The sequence below is a fragment of the Spermophilus citellus genome (assembly GCF_964194105.1).
Source record: "Spermophilus citellus genome assembly, chromosome: 6".
Taxonomy (NCBI): Eukaryota; Metazoa; Chordata; class Mammalia; order Rodentia; family Sciuridae; genus Spermophilus; species Spermophilus citellus.
This window is the reverse complement of record NC_138187.1, coordinates 120,528,486-120,549,480: the sequence shown is the minus strand read 5'-3', so window position 1 is coordinate 120,549,480 and position 20,995 is coordinate 120,528,486. Positions and strand designations below refer to the sequence as shown.

General features: G+C 34.9%; 1 protein-coding gene across 11 annotated transcripts in view; it reads right to left on the bottom strand.

Annotated features, from left to right (window-relative positions):
- Window positions 1–703: 703 nt before the first annotated feature.
- The window catches only part of ESRRG (estrogen related receptor gamma), a 590,918-nt gene continuing 570,626 nt past the window's right edge, over window positions 704–20,995 (bottom strand). For all 11 annotated transcript variants that reach the window (XM_081299918.1, XM_081299912.1, XM_081299914.1 and 8 more), the window contains 2 exons: window positions 16,454–16,723; window positions 704–4,685 (listed from right to left, as the gene is read on the bottom strand). In XM_081299918.1, the coding sequence (XP_081156044.1) occupies window positions 4,441–4,685; window positions 16,454–16,723 (515 nt within the window). In that variant the 3' untranslated portion in view covers window positions 704–4,440. The remainder of the gene's footprint in view (window positions 4,686–16,453; window positions 16,724–20,995) is intronic.

Sequence of the window (20,995 nt, the reverse complement as noted above, 5' to 3'; positions counted from 1 at the left end):
GCCAAGAAAGCACATATTAGCACTTCGGTGATGGCTCCAGGAGGCTCCAGTGGAAGCTGCAACTTGACCCTGAGCAGCCAGGTCTGTAACCTCTCTGAGTGTAAAAGGCAAGGGGAAGCCATTTGCTGTCAGCAGGGCTGTTTACCCCTCTTGAATCTGAAGACAGCTTCCCCCCTTCCTCAATTCGCACCAACCTGTATAAGCTGCCGGCTTCCCATTCAGGAAAGCTGGTCAGTAACTCCAGCATTGCTCCACAAAGCCTGCAGCTGGCTGAGGAGCTCCGTGAAAATGCAAGCACCTGATTTAATTGTTGATAGAGGGAAATAATAGGTATCTCTAGCAGGTTTTAATATGATCTTAAAATAGGGGGAAAGTTTTCTGTTATGACATTGACATAGAGGCAATGATTTCGAGTAATGCAGGATGATGTGGAGATGCTTTAAGATTAAATAAGAGCTATATAAAGGCTTGTCAGAATGAATTCTAATGTGCCATGAGACACTTTGCATACTCTTAAATATGCAAAATGTCTCTTGGCACCCTAGAATTCATTCTGACAAGCCTTTATATAGCTCTTATTTAAACTCCTACTTTATTTTTCGGGAACAGGTACTCAGAGATACTCTTTGAATGGAAGCAACAAAGGGCAGTGTTTATTGATTTTGTTCTGTAGTGAGGGGAAAAAAGAAACAAAATACAAAAGAGCAGTCAAAAGTGGAAGCTTGTTTAATATTGCTCTACCATCATCCTGAAAGGCATAATAATTTGAGTTACACATCTGAACTGATTGGAGTTACAGAATCATATCTCCTTTTTGCATTTAACAATATATACAATATAAAATAAATACATTTACACAAATGGACATTTGCTGGAGCACAGAGTATGGTACACATCACAAAAATATACAATTGATTGCTTTACAGATGTGAAGCCCATCTACAGCTATAGACATGGTTTTATTATTATTATTATTATTATTATTATTATCATCATTATTATTATTTTTACTACTGGCTATAATGCAACTCCTGGATTATTATAAGCAGTTTAAATTTTTTTGTCCTTTTACGATCTTTGCACATAAGACTGCCATAAAATGTTTTCCTAGGCAGGTAAACAGAGACGCTTAAATAATTAAAATACAATCACCAACACCCATTTTCTCTTCTATAAGAAAAATAGCAGTTTTAAATTTTTTATATCTTTTATGTTATCATTTAAATGCAAAATAGTGGAATAAATACAACAATCTGATCTGATTGAAACACGAGTGTAACTACAAGGAGTCACACAATCATATTGCTTTAAATAAGAACAAACCTAAAAGAAGCAAAATAAAAATTGAAATCATATGGCTAAAACATACACCTTAAAAACTTTCCAAAACTTCACATTAAGTAAATGGTCTTGCTTGAAACTTGAAAAACCTTCCTCAAGCAAGATTTTAAGATGAGTATTTACCCTAAAGACCGTGCAGTTCTTTTAGATCTACATTTTAATTTTTCAAATTTTTTTTTCTATTTGTGAAATACTTGTTCTTTTGTGATGCTGAGAGACAAACTGAAAACTAAAAATTGTATCTCATTCTTTTAGTGTATCTCCATCTCATGTTTTCAGTTGGTTGGCTCTTACTTCTGAAGCCCAAGTACTTTAATGTGATACAGTGAAAACGATGTATATATTGTATATATTATATTTATATATTGTGTAATTGAATAGTAGCAACTTAAACCCTGCACAAACTTTCTGGAAAATAATCTTTTTAAACACTTACATATATAAATAATCTTATAGAATCAGCACCTTTTTTTCCCAGGAGTTGTATTTTCTGTTGTTATTCATTTTTAAAGGGATGTGCCAATTTCTGAACTCCTATCACAGCTATAAATTTCAAGTTATTGACCATCTGAATGAATTGCTAATGATGATTTATCTAGAATCACACTACAGTCACTTCTCTACTGAGAAACCACAATCTACAATATAGTCCCATATAGCTAATGATAGATACACAGTATTCCTAGCACTGGGTTGATGAAATATCAACCCAAGGTATTTTGTTTAAAGCACACAAAGTAGCAATAGTTTTGGAAACGAGTCCGCACCAAAAAGTTTCGCAACAACACAGAGCGAGTTAATAACAACATCTGAGAGATGATTGAGTGAAAGCCATATATACAGCATTTAAAAATTAGACTTATCTATATTCTTGAAATATTCAAAGTTTTATTTCTAAGCTATACATTGGTATTCTATAATAAACCATTAGAGAAATTATTCCTTGTTTTGAAAATATTATTATGATTTTGATGTGTATCTGTTCATAATGAATACTTGTTTGGAATTTCAATCTCTTAGTTATTATTAGGAAGAACCTTATTACTGGTAAGGAATAGAATATACTACTGTAGTCTCCTGAGGAATTGTACATCCAATATTGTCTCTAATTCTACCCTGTGTCTAAAAGCACACACCACAAGAATCCTAACACCACAAGAACAAGACGACAGTCTTTGAATGCAACATAAAATTCAGAAAAGCACAGCAAACATGAAACATTGAAAAGCTGAACTACATTTCTTTTGTTTGTTAGGATTACAATTTTAATTACATCTGTGTACATAGAATAAGACTGTTCACATAGTACAGGGAGCAGCTACTAACACTGGTCCATTGGTATAGCATTTGATGGAGGTTACTGTTTATTGGTTATTCGGCGACTGTGGATTTCGGGGGCATCTAATTGATTTCTTCATTAGATTACACCTCTTAACAGTCTGGAACCTGACTGACTTTCATGCTGTGACAATACTGGTTGAAAAGCACATATATTGGCTTAGCTCTTGGTAAAAACTGCAGATTAATACAAATGAACATTCCTAAATGAATAAACTTGTATGGATTGGGTTTTAGAATTTGGTCAGGTGTCTGCTGTCTTTGATGATTTTTTTTTGTGATTGAGATATATATATTTTTAAAATTCTGACATTTGCCTTATTGCCACTTAAATGAATACTGGCTCACAGCTCCTTCTAAGACAAGGTCTGTAACTTTGCAAACAGGCAGTATCTCATTCCTAACCACCAGGGCAGCTAGAAATCCTATGGCAACTTTACCTCCCAGGCAGAGAGGTGTGATCGTGACAATTCTACAGATCTGTATTCCATGTGCAATGCTTATATATGTGACTGCTCAGAGTCACGGTAGGTGTAATCTAATCCTTGGTGTCAGTGAACATTTAGGTAAACTGGAGCTCATGTTAAGAAATTGATGTTTGGGACCAGACTGGCACACAACATAAATTGCATCCGTGATAATATGCACCTTCCCTTCAACTATTGCTTGAGTAAGTTAAATTCCCATATTAATAAATGGCTGAAAAGTGGTAAAGCTGGTACAAAAAAATCTCCATTTGTAAGAAGAAACAAAACATTTTTTAAAAATCTTCCTTCAGGATTCATTTGTCCTTCATTATTGTTCATAATTGTTCAAAGCCAGCACAAAATTGCAGTATTCTTATTCCTCTTTAGTATTGCATGAATGAATAAAGCTTAAACTATTCCCTGAAAAAGTTACATAGTAGCTAAACTAACAAATACCTGGAAGACTTGAAAAAACAATTAAGGAATCAAATGGCTGTAACTGATCTAGATGGAAAAGCAATGATAAGAAGCAGCCGATGCCATGTTGCTTCAGTTGTCTAATTAGAGGCTGCTCCCATGAAATCTAATACTGCACTCAGTCAATTCGCTTCTGTTGCACTGTACTTTTAGGTATGTTGGTTCTCTCGCTTTGATTCCTTAGTCATTGGGGACATTATGGTTCACAATAAGTTCACTGGTATCCATATTATGGATCCCCATCCTTTGGCAGGGCTGGCTTCCATCTCTCTTCAGTTAGAGACCTCTTTTTAAAAGTTTAGCAGCAGAAGGAAGGAAAGGAGAGGAGAGGAAATGAGAAAAGAAAGAAGGAGAGGAAGAGGAGAGGAGGTGATAGGGGAGGAGGAAGGCAGGAAATTTTCCTTATGATTAGAGCTATTTAAATTGTAGAATAAAACAAGAGGATGAGAAAAGAGAGGAAGCAGGAGAAGAAATGATAAGGAAGGAAGGAAATGAGGGAGAGAAAGAATCAGTAATGAAGGAAGTCAAGAAATGAGAGGGGAAGAAGGGAGGGAGAAAAACATAAAGAGGAAGAGATATGAAAAAGAAAGAAAGAAAGAAAAGAGAGCGAAGGGATGAGAGATAAAAGTAGAAAGAAATGCATCCGGAAGATATGGAGGAATCTGAAAGCTGCTTCAAAGTCTTGCTGCTAAAATATCAGTGCAGTCTGTGTTGGTTTCTGATGTTGGTAACTAAATTCTAAGTTTCTTCGACATCACTCTCGGGTTGATTTTCCCTTTTTCAACGTGCAGGATGGGAAGGCCCAGGAAGCTTTTAGTCAGACCTTGGCCTCCAGCATTTCCAAAAAAAGTTTGTGCATGGGGACTTTGCCTTCCAGTTTGATGTTGTAGAAATGCTGCACAGCCTTGGTGGACGTCTGCCTCAGGAGCGGGAGCGTCATTAGCATCTTGCCAGCTCGGCGAGGGTCTTCCATGTGCTGGCCAGCCTCATAATCCTGCAGGGCCTCGTGTAAGACATCCTGGAGCTTCTGAACGGCTTCCACATCTTCTATGTGCATGGAGTCTGTGCAAGGAAGCAAAACATACAAATAATCATGTGAATAATAAGCCTTTGCAGCTTAAAGTTATAAAAAGTTAAATAGACACTAGAACCAAACAAGGACACAAGGAAAACTATATACCAATATCCCTGGTGAACATCAATACAAAAACTCTCAACAAAATACGAACAAATTGTACTCTTATACTTCTCTAAAGTCAAAGCTGTGATTTGTTCAGAGTCTCACATATCTAAAAATATGTTTTCTTTTCCTAAATTTTACTACAGTAATTTTCTATACTAGAATGGAATATGGGGATGATTCTAAAAGATTATTAGTTAATCTTGTCTGTGATTTTTTGTTTTTGTTTTTTTAACCTCTTAAGACTGAATAAGACAAAATTTCCTATTAACAGATTACAATCTCAGCTCTTTTATTCGTTGTCTTATTCAGCTATTCATTCATTCAACAAAAAATGATGGGAGGTCATCTATTCAAAGTGTTATTCTAAGTGCCATCTGAGATAAAGTTGTTTAAAATCTCGATCTTGTCTGTAAAAAGCTCATATTTCCCAGAGGGGAAAAAGTTGATGACTAAGATCTTAATTAACAACTCCATGTGAATACATTGAATCTAGCACTATATCGTATTCACAATAAATTCTTTTTCCTTTCAGGATTTCTAATGTACTAGTAACAGTTCATTAAAGCATCCTTACATACTCCCCATCTTTCTGCTGAAAAACAAATGGTGTCTTTAGGTTACTGAGTTGTGAAATATTTTTTTCACATTTGTGAAGGTGAACTTTGCCCCTGAGCTGACTAATTTGAAAATCTAATTCAATCGGGCAAAGAAAGGGTTAACAAGGTTGTCACAATTCTTCTTGGGAGAAATGTGAGATGTGGGGGGAAAAATAAAAGTTACAGCTCAAGCGCTAAAACAGACACTTAATTATATACAAGTTTGAATCATTTAGCACGTTTTATTGATTCTGATGACAGTTTATCTGTTAATTACACATAATGGAGTCTTTGGGGGATTCTTCATGTTTAATAATTCTAGTTCTCTGAGAACACTGAGCTCTAAGATACATGTAGTTAGTCCAATCTTTCATACAATTCAAATATAGGCAAAAAGGGAACAAAAAAAGAGGAAACATAATTTAAAATCAAGTGGCTAAACATATAATAAAAAAGAAACAGGGAAAGTCATTAAAAGATAGATGGCTATAAGAGGTAACACGTGTTTTTTTTTCAACTTCTGTGCATTTTGTTCGTTGTTTTTCGTCAGTGCTGTCACTGTCATTTTGAATCATTTCACCACATCATTGGTGGATTGGCCCCTGTTCATATAACAACAATTAATGACATATTTCTTTAAAAGAATTTTAATAATCTGGAATATAGTTGTTTTCACTAGTTACTGCTCAAGATATAATTTCTGCTTGGAAGAGTAAAGTAAACAGACATATAAAAAAATGGAATCCTTCAAAGTGTGGAAGAGCGTTGAACCAAGTCTGGGGACCTCACCAATGGTACACCTAGACTTTTCTCCAGTCTGGCTCCTATCCACATGGCAAGCTCATCCACCTCCCTTAGTGTCCTCTTTGAGAAGCCAGCATGGATGGGTTCTGAAGTCCCTAAGTGTTGGTAAAGTTAGCAATGAAAGCACAGTCATGGAGGTGTGAAGTCATGTACTCTCATATATTTTTCTTTTTTTTTTTTTCTATTTTTGCGCTTAAATGCCGCCAGAAAGAAAAATCGGGATAGGGCACAGACATACTCTACTGGTGAATCTCTAGGTATATAAAAGGCAGTAAACACCTTGTACGTAAGGGAATGGAGATTAAATGAATTATCTAACCTGTTCTGGGACTGCAAGTTAGCCATTTATATGGAAAAACAGGATGACAGATGGAAGGGGAAGATGAGAATTACATTCATTAGAGAAAAACAAAAGTAAAATGAAATAAATATTTTCCAACTAGAATCAAAGAAAGAATAAAAGCCATAGATTTATCATCCCTTTGGAGTTGAACAGTGCCCCATTTCAGCTCCTAATGGCCCAACCAGTTCGGTATCTCTGATACTGTGTCGGAGTTCACCTTAAACTTGTTTTTCTTTGAATAAAAATCATGTTGTTAAATGTATAACACGTTACCATTTCCTTTTGTAAAAAAGTGAGATGCAATTGACCTTTGAGCTCATTTTATTGAAACTTCCATCATCAGCAGCAATGTTCTCTACAACACTCATAGCAAGAACATTCCCAGGTATATGTAGAATATTCTAATGACAAGAGAAAAAAACTAATTATTAGAAACCTCTTCTTCATATGTCTATTTCCAAATCTTTCCAAATTCCTTCCTCAAGTCCTGGTTCTAAGTACTGGAACGATCCAGGAGAGACTCCCCTTTTCTATATGAGAGAACCTTAAAATGCTTAAAGTCAGCAACAGTCACCTCAGCCCACACCCTGAGCCTTGCCTTTCCCACTACTCTGCTCAGCAGGAGATATATTAGAAGATGTCACAGGAAATGAGGCGAGAACAAATAGCAGAGAGATATGCTCACAAACAGCAATTAAGACTTCAAACTATTCTTTAAAGGCTGTGATTTAGCTTGAGAGATTTAAAAATGATTTAATCAAATTACTATGATAATTTAACTTCCCATTTACAGAAAAGATTCTAACTCATTTTAGCTTTACCCATTCTTGGATCTGCTAATACTTTAAATGCAAACTCACTAAATCTGAACTATTTAATTAGACCATGATTCAGCTGGCAGGCTGCTGAAGAAAATATTAATCTCCATTAGAGATCCTAGTTCAAGTTCTGGCTCTGTGGCTTTAATCTGTTTTGTTCTTGGGGCTAAATTTACATGTAGATGCCAGGCTTAACAGAACTGGCATTAATTTGTGTAATTATTTAGCTTTGGTTGTTAGTGCTGGTTCCTTTTTAACTATGCTTCAAAGGAAATAGTACCAGTATTTGTGCTAATGCAAACCAGCTAAACTTAATAATGAGGATCACTGGTTTATGAACTCAACCTGACAAAGTGAGACTGCACATTCAAAACATTGGTAAGCTGTTAAAGAAGTTGGATATCTAGGCCCAGACCTATTCAATCAAAATACTGGGATTGAATCCAGGACATTGGTATTTTTAAAAAGATCTAGGCAATTCTGCCAAACCAGTACTGAGAACTAATAAACTGAACAATAAAACAAACAAATGCTTTTAAAAAGAAACAAGATTTCAAAAATAACCAGAGTGCAAGTGTCCATGCGTTGTCAGCCAAATAAGTTTCAATACCGAACAATAAAATAGAATTCTTTAATAACGTTCAATATTTTATTCTGTGAATGGGATCCTAAAGGAATGTGCCTAGTTCAGATCATTTACTCTGGGAACATAGCTAAATAGCTTTATATCTGCAGTTGCAAAATTCAATGAGTCTTAGAGACATTATGAAAGAAATTTTCTTTTTATGTCTTACCTGGAGTAAAACACTTCCCTTTTCTATGTTAAAATATTTATTTTTGTGGCATGGGTGTAGTGACTCCAAAATGCCCATGTCCTGTTTGGGTATTGTCTTCAGCAACTATAGCTCACCCTTGACAATATTTTCTAAAAAGTTGCCAAATCTCATATTGAGGATGGGTCCGAATGCTAGAAATGCACCAAGTGCATTCAGAGTCAAGTCTAGTACATGATCTAAACCAGAAGGATAACCTTTTCGGTGGAGCACAGGTGTTGACTATCTTTGGTGTTTGTTGTACTGCCTATATGAAGAGTGGCAAGGCCAGGTCATTGTAACTCTGTCCAATCATTAAAGGAATGAAACAGAATTGGCTGGAAAGGATGAAGATGTGAACAAAGGTCCATTTTCTAATAGAGAATTAATGTATCAAAATTTCAACACTAATTCATGAAGAGTCCCAACAGAGTGAACCTAAGGGTCATGATCAACTAAGGTCCTGAAGAACACTGACTGACTACATGGCAAATGGGCTCTTGATTAACATACAGAGTTGCCCCTAAATTTAGAGAAAAAAAGATATTTGTCATAAAATTTTGGTGAAAAATAGGTAGATGGGATTCTAGTAAACTGGTGATAGGAACAGCAACTTTTTAAAATCTCTCCAAATATGCATATAAAATGACAATGAAACAGAGCAACTATATGGCAAATCTAGAAATTTATGACATTTACAGCAGAAATAGGTGATGAAGTATCCCTAAGATGTGCACATGCGCACACGCACACACACATACACACATACTTAGTGGATCTGTATTCCTACTTTGTTCGTGGAAAGGACCTAGCAAGGACAGTCCACCCAGAATGTACCCCTAGCACCCAGGGGTACACCTAGAATCTGATTCTAGACTGTGTTCAGGAAATCTTTACAATGAATATGAAACATCTTGTCATACCAAATGGCATGAATACTATTTATAACTACAATATCAATCGAAAAAAGATTTCAGAAGCCAACCTGAAAAGATTTCCACTGACCAAAAATGGAACAACCTGAACTTCAAAAAGGGTTATAATTATAATTTATTGAAGTCCATTAAATATATTGGATATATATTTATCATTATATTAAAAAGAAAGCAATTTTTTTTTAAAATTCTGAAACTGGTAAAAAAGGAAAAAGAATCAAACATTTGTACTACTCTTCCTAAACTATTTCACCAGTAACTGAATGAAAACCGGTTACAAAATTACAAATCACCATTGTACAATCCCCAATGAACTCAGGTAATGAACATCCACAGCTGCTAACATCCCAGACAGTATGTACTTGCCAATGAACAACACACCAGCTTCAGGTGACATCGAGATAGAATCTGGGTCTGAGTTAGTCTCTGGGTCCAGTTACCAATTTGTGCAAAAAGCAGAAAAACACAATGAACTGAAATCTTCAAAATCTAGACTGTCAAATGCTATGGCTTGTTTAGTAGATAAAAGAAAAATGAAGGAGAAACTTGTAGATTTAGATATAGAAACCTGAAAATCCATCCATATTTATTTTTTAAAGCCAGACATAGTGGCCCATGTCTGTAATCCCAACTACTCTGGAGGCTGAGGCAGGAGGATTGCAAGCTCTGAACTAGCCAAGCTCATTTAGGGAGACACTGTCTAAAAATAAAAAAATAAAAAATGGGGATGTAGCTTAGTGGTAGGGTATCCCTGGGTTTAGTACTTAGTATTGCATAAGAAAACAAAATGTGTGTGTGTACACATAAAAGTTTTAATGGACAAGACTAAACTATATACCTACGGATAGATATGTTCACATTTAGTAATAAGGTGATGAAACACAAGGAAGTGATAACTATGAAAGTCAGGATAGGACTTTCCACAAAAGTATTTATTTTTTATGAGAGAAAGAGAGAGAGAGAGAGAGAGAGAGAGAGAGAGAGAGATAGATGAAAAATTTTTTGCTGCCACCACTGCCATTTTCCTAGAATCCATTCTCCCTATTTTTATTCCATATGTTATATTTGGTACTTTTTTGTTTTGTAAAAAGTGGAAAAGTTACTTTTGTGGAAGAAAGGAGGTTGAGTCATGGAAGGAAGGAGGCTGGGATTGGGACAGGAGGGATACGTTACAAAGCTTTACTTCTTGAATCCTGTATTCATTGTAATAGACTGAAAAATGGCTCCAAAGATAACCAGGTCCTACTCTCTGTGGAACCTGTGAATTTTAGCATTCAAGGCAAAAGGAACTTTACACATGTGATTGAGGGCCTACTGTGTATTGATACAGGAGATAATCCTAGGCCCCTCAATGAAAGCAAAGGAGGGAAGAAGAAGGCAGTGTTACTCACAACTGAGTTGAAATGCTACAGCAACAGCTTCAAAGACAGAGGAAGCTGCCAGGAGCCCAGAAACTCAAGGGATGTGGCTGTATAAGCTAGAGAAGGCAAGGGAACAGCCTAAACCCCGGAGCCTCCCCAGGGAAGGTAGCCCTTCTATACCTGTCGGAGACCTAGTGAAGCTGATTTTCGACATCTAACCTTCAGAACTGTAAGAGAATAAATGTATATTGTTTAAAATCCTCAAGTTGTAGTGATTTATTATTAGCATAAGAAGCTAAAAAACATATTGAATCATGCATTTTTTTGTGTGTCTTCTTTTGCATTAAAATGGTGAGAGAGATAGGAGAGGGAATGAGAAACTTCTGATGGGGTGGTCTCTTCTAGAAAGCAATTTCTTTATAGGAAATCCATAGACTATAGAAACATGTACAAAACTACCAAAGAAGCTGTTTATATACCAAGAAGTTGGATAAAAAGAAATATTTTAGGTCTTTTACAAACCAGAGAATTTATGATGCTAATATTGGAAATAATAACAATAATTCTGATTTTATCCTCAACTATGATAAGAAGATTAGAGCTTTCAATTACACAGTTTTCCATTAAGGCCCATTTATTTTTTTCAAAAGGACTGTTCTCCTCATTCCGTGCTCTGGTTAAAAAGTCAGCTTCTGCTACATGTACGCAAACCCACAAATTACTCTTACTGTATTTATAGGAAACGCTGAACCACAGAAAAACTCCATGGTTATAGTTTCTTTCCTCCAGGCTTCCCCTCACAAATCCCAGATTACCGTTATCATTGTTAACTTTACCTTGTATAATGGGATTTCTCTGCTAGGTCTTCTCTATTTCCCTACAATTGCTTAAGGCCTTCCCACCTATCTCCCAGCCCCCATCTCTTAAAACTTTTCCAGGAGTTTTCTAACTCCATTTAGTAGAAGTGTTAAAGATAATTTTAGTGGATAAGTGAATGTTGATGTCAACTTGGTTGATGGATATTTCAACCTTCTATAGCATCAAACATGATCTGCATCATGCTAATTAAGTTTTGTAATAGATTGCTCTTTGTCTTAGACCCATAAATGAAACTGACATTATAGTCACTGAAAACCTCAAAGTAAAGCAACTACAGAGTATTTTGTTTGCTACTACTCAGGTTGAAAATACAGATATTTTTGCAGCAAATATGTCTTATACTGTGCCAAGGCACAGTAATCACAAAGCATAAAAAAAGTATATTTAAGAACTATTTTTTTGTTTTGCTTAAAATTTTGCAATATCAAAATATATATGGAAATTAAAGGTTGCATTAAAAATACTTTTCAAATATATCATCTGAAATATAATTAACCTGAGAAGCAATGTTAGATTTCTGTTTAAAAATGTAGACTAGAAGGTGGAAAATTATAATTTTGATTTCTTATCTCTTATTTAGCATGAACTACTTTTTAGTCTGGGTAAAAGATCTACCTACCATGCTCATTTACCACAAGACACTAAAAATCACATGGTAAGCATTTCCCCTTAAATTCAGTTTGTCATTTTCCTGGGTGGTTTTATAGGTGTCAGCTCTCCCTGTCTGAGGAATATAGATCTATAGATTCAACCAACCATGGATAGAAAATATCCAAAAAGATAAACTGTGTTTGTTCTGAACATGTACGGATTTTTTTCTTTCCATTATTCCCTACACAATATAATAATTATTTATTTAGCATTTGCATTGTATTAGGTATTATAAGTAATCTAGAGATGATTTAAAGTATACAGGAGGTGTACATAGGTTATATGCAAGTGCTGCCATCTTGTATAAGGGACTTGAAACTGTGTATTTTGGAGTCCATGGGTGGGCAGAGAGGTCCTGAAACCAATTTCTCCAGATACTGAAGAACAATTGTAACTTAAATTCAAAAAGACAGCAAAATAAAAGAAGAAGGCACACAATTCTTAACTAAATATAAAAATGTTAATTTAAAAATGTTCATGAATATGAAATTACAATGGTTCTAGTATTCTACACTGAGCCTTTTAAAGATATAATACATAATTATTTATGAAATACAAATAGCTCACTGATAGCAAGGGACAGAAGATCCAACTCTCTGCTTCACAGAGACCATACTTCTTTATCAGCTCACCTCAGATATCTGTAAAATGATTTAGACATGTCTACAGCATGGGTATGTTGTAGGAATCAAATGAGATTAACCAAAAGAGAATTAAAGAAAGAAATGGCTACAGAAAGATTCTATGAAAAAATAATATCTTGGACATTAGATAAAATCATTTCCAGAATATAAAAGAAAAAATTATTTCAACTTATAGTAAAATCAGCTAAGAACATGTACATTTTTTTTTTCTTGCCATTATTCCCATATTGCCATTATGAGGTTGTTATAATTATGTAGGATTTGAAGTTGATGACCAAAGTATTAATTGTAGCTGTGTATCATTAGGTGCTATCCTTCCAGAAATACCATGTAGAAGTTAAAAAAAAATCCCTAACTTTAAAAATACTTATTTTTGAAAGGAATGAACTCACCTGTTTTCAGACTGGGGACAGGACAAGGGTGACAAAAGTTAAAATGTGAGTGGCAACTATGAAGCATAAAGGTCTTGTGACTTGAACAAAAGAGAATAATCAGACCTAAGGTGATTCATAATTTTTAGACTCCTTTCATCTTCCACTATGTGAAAATAAGTATATTACATTGGGACCAGTGATAGCACTTTCAAACAAATTCATAGGTATATGAATCTATAGAATCAATCAAGAGAATAGAATCCTGTGGCATAACCTTACCCAAAATGCTTATAACAATATTTCACAATATTCTCCAATACAAAGATAAAATTCATCATAAAATCATAGAATTCCCCCAAATGGAAACAATTCAAGAGATCAGTCTAACCTCTTGGTGCATGCATGAGAAGACTGGAATCTACAAATTACCATGTTAAAATTGTGACCTAGATTTTTCTTTTTAAATTTGATCCCACAGAGCTGCATCATGGGTGCAATAATTAATTGCTCAATGTTAATACTCAAAAATAAGAGAAAACACAGCTTATATGAGTCTGTAAATTTGTTATGTTCAAAAGTAATTGAAATAATTATTTAGGGTTTTCAAATACATGTATGTAAGAATTGCAGTATTAGTTCATCATGGTGCTATTCTGAGCCATGTACTTGAAGATAGGCAATATACTACCAATGATGTTCTGGTGTCATGTTTTCCTGAATTCACATACAACAGAAACACTACCACAGAAAATATGACAGTCATTATAGGAGGTCAAGTGCCTTATGTCTCAAGCATAATATTTATAATTTTTTAATAAAGACACATGTTTAAAATAACATGAAATCTAGATAAACTGGACATTGGTTACTAACACATAGCTATACAGGGAAAGCTAAAATACTTACATAAATAACATTAGCGATTTTTTGCATAAAACGTCATTTATATTCATTTGAAATTCCTAAATACTAAAAGCAAATCTAGGAGTTTTTTAGGATATTTATGAAAAGTATTAAAATATTTTCATACTGATGTGTTCATGAGCAGTTAAAGAAACTTACACTGGTTCTAATCTAGACGAACCTATAATTTTATGACTAAAAAACTGAAATAAAATAGATTTACATTGACAGCAATGTAAAAATAAAAACAAAAAAGGATTTTTGAGTTGTTTTCCCCAAACTAAAAATGTGGTGCTTGTGTGTTAGATGGTGAGCAAAAGTTTACAGCACAGGAAAGGTGGGACAATGTAGAGGTTAAAATAGTTTTTATAGTCCTTAATCACGTCTTCTTTAGTATGGAGTTTGGTTCAATTAATTTTCTTGGTATTAAGAGGCTAAAAATAAAAAAGGGTTAGAATCACTTGCAGAAAAAATTTGTGCCATGCAGAAATTTCCTGCAAAGCAAATATGATAATAGGAGAAACAGAAAAGCTTGGTAAATAAATATTTCTGGCTTTAAACAGAAAAATAAACTAACTAGTTCTTTAAATAAAGTCTAATCACCAGTCACTGTTGTAAAGTAGGTCACTTCTTCCCCCAACAGCAGAGTATGTGGGATTAGAACATTTATATATCAACAATATTAATGACTATATTTCTAAGCAACAGAGACATAAATGCTGCTACTAATTAAGGTACTCTAAATTATAATACTTAGCCATAAAGCATACATCTAACATCTAAAATTATAAAGTTTTAGCAATTTTTATGATAAAGCTTTAGCATTGCTCAGCATTCACAATTAACTAATAATTTTAAAAAGCAATTTGAAATATAAAACATGTAAAACATACTTACTCTATTTTAAAAATAATTGACCAATTAATTGTTTCAAATGAGAATTGTTTCATTATTACCAAATAAAAATGCCTCCCCAAGCAATGCTATAAAATCTTTCACCTAAATATGAGAGATCCATCTGTAAAGTTTGTACAAACTAATAAATTTCCAGAAAACTTCTATCCATCTCCCACTTTTACCTTCTCACAAGCAAGGCAAAGGGTTCCTGAGGGTTTATGACAATAAACCATTTGTCATAAAGAATCATATTTTATAGTTTCACAGAGGAGTGGGAGAAGAGGGGTGAACAGTGTGGTAAGGAAGGGGGTTATATTCCCAATTAAAACTGTGAGATGCTAAACTCCATTATGAAGACAAATAGGAAAGTACAACTTCATTGTTGAAAACAATTTCCCTCCTATCAGTCCAAGGATTTATGCATCAATATTGTAGATGAACTGTTAATTACAAAATCAATTAAAAATTATTTCTAAAAACAGTCACGCGTCCCTAGTTCTCATGGGGGCAATTTGGGCAGAAGGTCTCATCTCACTAGGACCGTGCCAAATCACAAAGTCGTCATCCACAAGTAAGCAAAAGCAATCTGGTTTTTCATTTTTCAGCGCGGCTGAGCCCAGCCTGAGATTGATCGTCACATATGGCCCCAGAAAACAAACTGTCAATACCTTGAATGCTGCAGAATTTGAACAAATAGCCATCCGCCCATTCAAGCCACTCATTGCATCCCATTTAACAGATTTTATTGACAGTTTCCTTCTTGTAATTAAAGGGAAAACTACTGGCCGGCAACCAAGATAAAGTTCAAAGATAGGGTCAAAACAAAAGCAGATGGAGGGGCACGGTGTGACTGTCAATGGTACATAGCATCAGAGCATGTTATTGACACACAGGTATCTAATGATCTGCACGTCATTAAGGGGGGATCTATCCTGAACTTTATGCAAATGCTAAAAGAGACTTAAGACCACAATAAAGCATTAGAAGAGGCACAAAGGAAAAAACAACAAAGCACCAATGATTTTTACTTATCAGAGTTGCTCCCTATTTTAGCACGGTTCAGTTCAAATGGAAGGAACATTTATCCCCATAATTCTTAACCCTTGCTGCCCAGGTGGGACCTTTGAGGGACATACTTCTTCAGCAGAATTTGACTTTTAGAGGATTTCAGAATGTAAGAAATGGAGTTTTGTTTGATAACTAAAATTAGAAGCAACAATAAAAGCATTACCCCTATTGTAAAAATGTGTATTTTTGAGAGAAAGTGGTTTGTTTGGCTCCACAATTCGTTTACATGGACTAGTCTATGAACAACAGCAGAGCTAATTTTGTCCCCAGGGCATCTACTTATGTTGCTCATACCAGAGCTTTTGCTCTGCTATGATCTAAATCAGTAAATATATTAGGTGGTTAAAGTTTCACAGCTTTCAATAAGCAAGGAAAATAAAAATAATTCCTTTTAAGTGTATTTTTCTCATTTCTAACTATTCTTGGAAGCTACACTGATTATAATTTTGCTGACTCATACAGAATTTACAAACTAGGTCTAACAAATCCCTGATGAAGTTAAGGGAAGGGGGTAAAAATGACATATTAAAAAATGAAGCAATGACCATGTCAATATGCCAACCTGAATTAGCAAGAGCTATAGCTTTGAGGGTGACGAATTCTTCTTTCTCCAGCTTCATGCTCTTGTATTTCTTTACCAGCTGCAGGATAGCATTATTTAGGTCAAGAAGGCCTGCTAATTTGGACTGGTCTTCGTCCATTATATAATCGTCTGCATAGACAAGTTCGTCCTCAAATGAAAGAGATCGGTATACGACACCAAGGATCAAAATTTCCATCCAAGCACTCTGCAGAAGGCTCATCTGGTCCGCCAGGGACAGCGTGGAGAAGCCTGCATGAAAAGATGAGCAGATCAAGTTACTTTAAAGCCATAATTTCATAATGCAACATTAGTTTCATATGGTAGTCAGCTTCTGCACTGGAGCTCACAATGATGCTGAGCCCTGATTAGAAGCTCTTAAAATTTTCCCCTGATCACTCTGTGAACAGCAAAGTAAAAGTTACAAACCAGCTTCGATTGGTTGGTGTTTTTATAGGTTTTATAGACTCAGCTGAGGAAAATGAAATAAAAGTCTACATTTTAAAATTTTATTTATAAAGAAAATACCATGTAATCCTTATTGCTTATTACTGGTGAAGGTTTTAGTAATATATTACGGGAAGACAGATTTTTAGCTACATACTTTTTAAAAACTGATATTGATAAACAATATAAAAGTCAAAATAATAATAAAAAACCCCACAAACAACAACAAAAAGGAAAACAGGGTGGGCCACACAGTAGACTACAACTTGAAAACATTTCTCAGTAATGATAGTGAATGAGGAGTTACAACTAGACAAGCCTTCTCAATTGAATAATTTGTCCCCAATGATATTTAATATAAATTTCTTTTTAAAATGGCAACTAGTGGTATAAAATAAAGAATACGTAGCAGCTTGGCTTCTTCACCAAGTAAAAGAGTCACAATTTTTACTCAAGTTCAGTTATTTTAAAAGTTAAATATAAACATATTAGGGTTTGGTAGAAAAGAAATGAAAGAAAGATCCGGAATGGAAATATTGGCTCCACTTTGGTAATAACTGTTTCACCTTGAGCAGGTTAATTAGCTTGTACCTTAATTTTTACATGTGGGAAATACAATATCCATCCAGATAATCATTTATACCATGTATTTGATAACTTTTGCTATAGTATATATTATTTTTATCTGAAATATATGGTTGACTGCTTCAGTTCTTCACCAGAAATCTGGGCTTCATTCACACAAGCACAAAGTCTCTTCTAATCTTGAAAAAAAAAACAAATGTAAAAATTTAAAATAAAAAAATGTTGATCAATAATAAAAGATTAAGTAGTACAATTAAGCATACTCTGGAGAACATACATGTATAGTCATATCTCACAAGATCTAGGTCTATATTCTAAAATGAAGTCTTAATGATATCTGAATCATTAGATGCTTTTTCTAGAGTCTTTAAAATGCAAAGTTTCATTGCAAGGGTATCTCTAGGAACTCCAAGGATGACCAGCTACCCCCATATGTTTTTTTTGAGAACAACAGCACCTTAATACATGGTCCTGCCATTAGTAATTCCACTAAGGTGGAGGGGGTATTTTTACTAATGCAAACTAAGAAATCTAATTTTACTCCTTTTCCAGATGTTATTACTCAAATGTTACAGAAATTATAAACATTCACTTACACCCAAGCTTTTTTAGGCTCCTGCTTCTGGTCATTGTTGCTGTCATTTTTATTCATATCAGATTGTTCCTATTCCCTATGATGCCAAAAGCTACAGCACAATAAAGAACAGGGAATGATTTCCTGACCTATTGGTGAAAACACTAACTATAAGTGCTTCATAAAATCATGGAAAGGGGTTAGTCCACTTTTCTTAAGGGAGTCTTTATGCATTGTTTTCACTGACAAGAAGCTTACATGTTGTAGGACAGAGCTCATTTTTGTCTGGCCTTGCAAGTTTTCTTTTTCCAGATCTCTTTTTTTTCCTATCATTGCAATTTAGGGTTAAATTAATAAATATCCTCTTAGAACTGGACATATAATTGATAACATTTTAAAAAGAAGATTCAAAAGAGAAAAAAACAATGATATAAACTCATAAATAGCACCTCTAGGTGCTTACAATCTGGGGAATGTTATACTCACAAAACTAACAAACCAAAAAAAAATGCACTATTTCTTTTTTCTTTTTCTTTCTATCTCCTCTAATCAAGAAGAATAAATAAATAAATAAATAAAGTGCAGATAATGATATCTAACTCTGGAAAAGATACTAAGTAGGGATATTTTGGTAAATTATATCAACAACTAAAACAAATTATCATTTGGGAAGTTAAGAGCAAAAAAAGGAAAGGGTTTTTCAATTTGCCTTGGTTTTCTCCCATCTTTCATGCTCCTAAGCAGCAGTTTTCTGCAGTAGCAGATGGACAGAGAGGGTAGCCCGCAGCACCTTCCTGTGACAGCCCAATTCTCCCTCCAAGACACTGCTGTTAGTAAATAGATTTACACATTCTCCAATCTCCACACATCTTTCTGCCGAATAATTAAAAGCAGGATGATTAGTTTATTGAGTGGAAGGAGGAACTTTTTTATTGAGGTCCATCCACGATTTTATCAGGGCCAGCACTTTTACGGTTGTCAGGGGGGTGCAGGCATCCAATTTTTCTTATCTGCCTGATTAATACAAACGCTGTTTCAGGACGCATTAATTAACAGATACAAATCTACGTTCTCATGGAAGGATCAATACAGAGAAGAAAAGAGGCATCAATGTGAATTTAGTGCTGATGATGGAGAAGGCACGCTATCGACATTTACGTGCACGGAAACTTTAAAGTTGCACTGGGGCCCCTTTGTCCCTGTGATTTACAAATTAACAATTTTTCAGCCGCAACAATGTTTCACACATTTCTTTGGGGTTTAATTAAGTAAAAAGCAATAAAATTTCATTTTTTTTAGGTTGATCCTGAAATTTACTTTTTCGATGCTGATGACTTGTGTGTTTGTACATGTGCGTGTGTGTTTCATACCTCTTGCAAACCTAACTTTTCATTTCACTTCTCTATGAAATAAAGAGAAGGAAAAAAAAGGTAACAAAAAGGTAGTTTTAAAAAAATTTTGGTTGGGAAGCATGGGGAGATGGTTATAGTATAAGAGATATGACAAGTTTACTTGCTCAATATCCTCCTCTCTAAGTGGATTCAAGGAAGTGTAATTTTGGCAAAAGCTCAGGAAAAAGAGGAACTATGCTTTGCAAAATAAAATAAAAGTCTGGACTTTTCTACTTCTTAATGGTCTATCTAAATAGCTGTCTCAAATTTTTAACCCTTTATATAACAACTCTGCAATCTGAAAGGCAAAGGTGGCACAAAGAGCTTTCCTGCCCAAATGCCTGAGTAGCAGTTACACAGCCTCATTATGAGACAGTCACATTCCTATGGTCAGTAAGGAGGGCAAATACCTAACAGAGATTTTATTTTAATTCCATAAAATTCTTTTACCTGACTTGAGAATTGCTAGCTATACTTCTCATCCGTGAGTCCATATGGATGAAATAATATCTTTTTACAGACCTGAGCAAAGTCTCAAAACCTAAATAACCAACACCTAAATGAGAATGAATGTTTTAATAAAGTGAGTCTAAGGAATCTTCTAATACCTGATGGCTCTGTTGCCTTGTGCACTTGTATCCTAATGATCATTACCTGTTTGTGCTTTTACCAGGTATTTAATGGTGTTTTATAGCTATCGGGCTACAAGTTAGAGGTCCTCATCATCTATTACATTTAGTTATCTTTGGAGAGAAACCTCTTTCCCAAGTGAAATAAAATATGCTTTGCAGTTGTGTCATTTGAACTTCATGTTTTGTACACCCGGAGATCTTAATCCTTGGTGTGTGACAGGTTATAGTTTTAAATGTTCAGCCGTATTACAGCTTTTTAAAATACACTGATACCCTGGCACATTTTGTTTTTCTTCACTGGCTATAGCCCATTCCTTGTATATCACTGACAACTCTGATCTCTCTTCATTTCTGTCCGGGAATCAGTGCCATTTAATGTATCTCGGGCATTTTGCTTAGCAGAACAACTCGCTACCTTGACCCACAGTTAAATAGCATGTTTATCTGCAACACAGTGTGCTCCAAATAAACCAGATGACAGTTGGGAATAACATCATTTGGAAGGATTGAAAAGCTTCTCAAGAGGCAGGTACCCCTGAGGTAACAGGCTTGAAGAAAGCATGCTTTGTGCCAACTCTCTTGCCTTCTTCTGCTAGAAACTTCGGAGGTTGACAGTGGTGCCATGGGCACTCATCAAGCACATTTTTTTTTTTTCAGACTGGCAAACTGATGCACTTTGCAGTCAACTTACAAAAAAGGCTAAGCATCTGAAAGTGTGAAGGGCAAAAAATATCTGACGGCTAGTCTTCAAAAATACACTTTCATTTCAGAAAGCATAAATGTTTATTTCCTGAACGGAGTGTTGACAGAAATAGGCTGCAGTGCAGGCATTTGGGTTTAACCCCTGCTAGGCATTTTTTTTTTTCTCAGCTGCTTTCTTGAAACACAGAGCAAG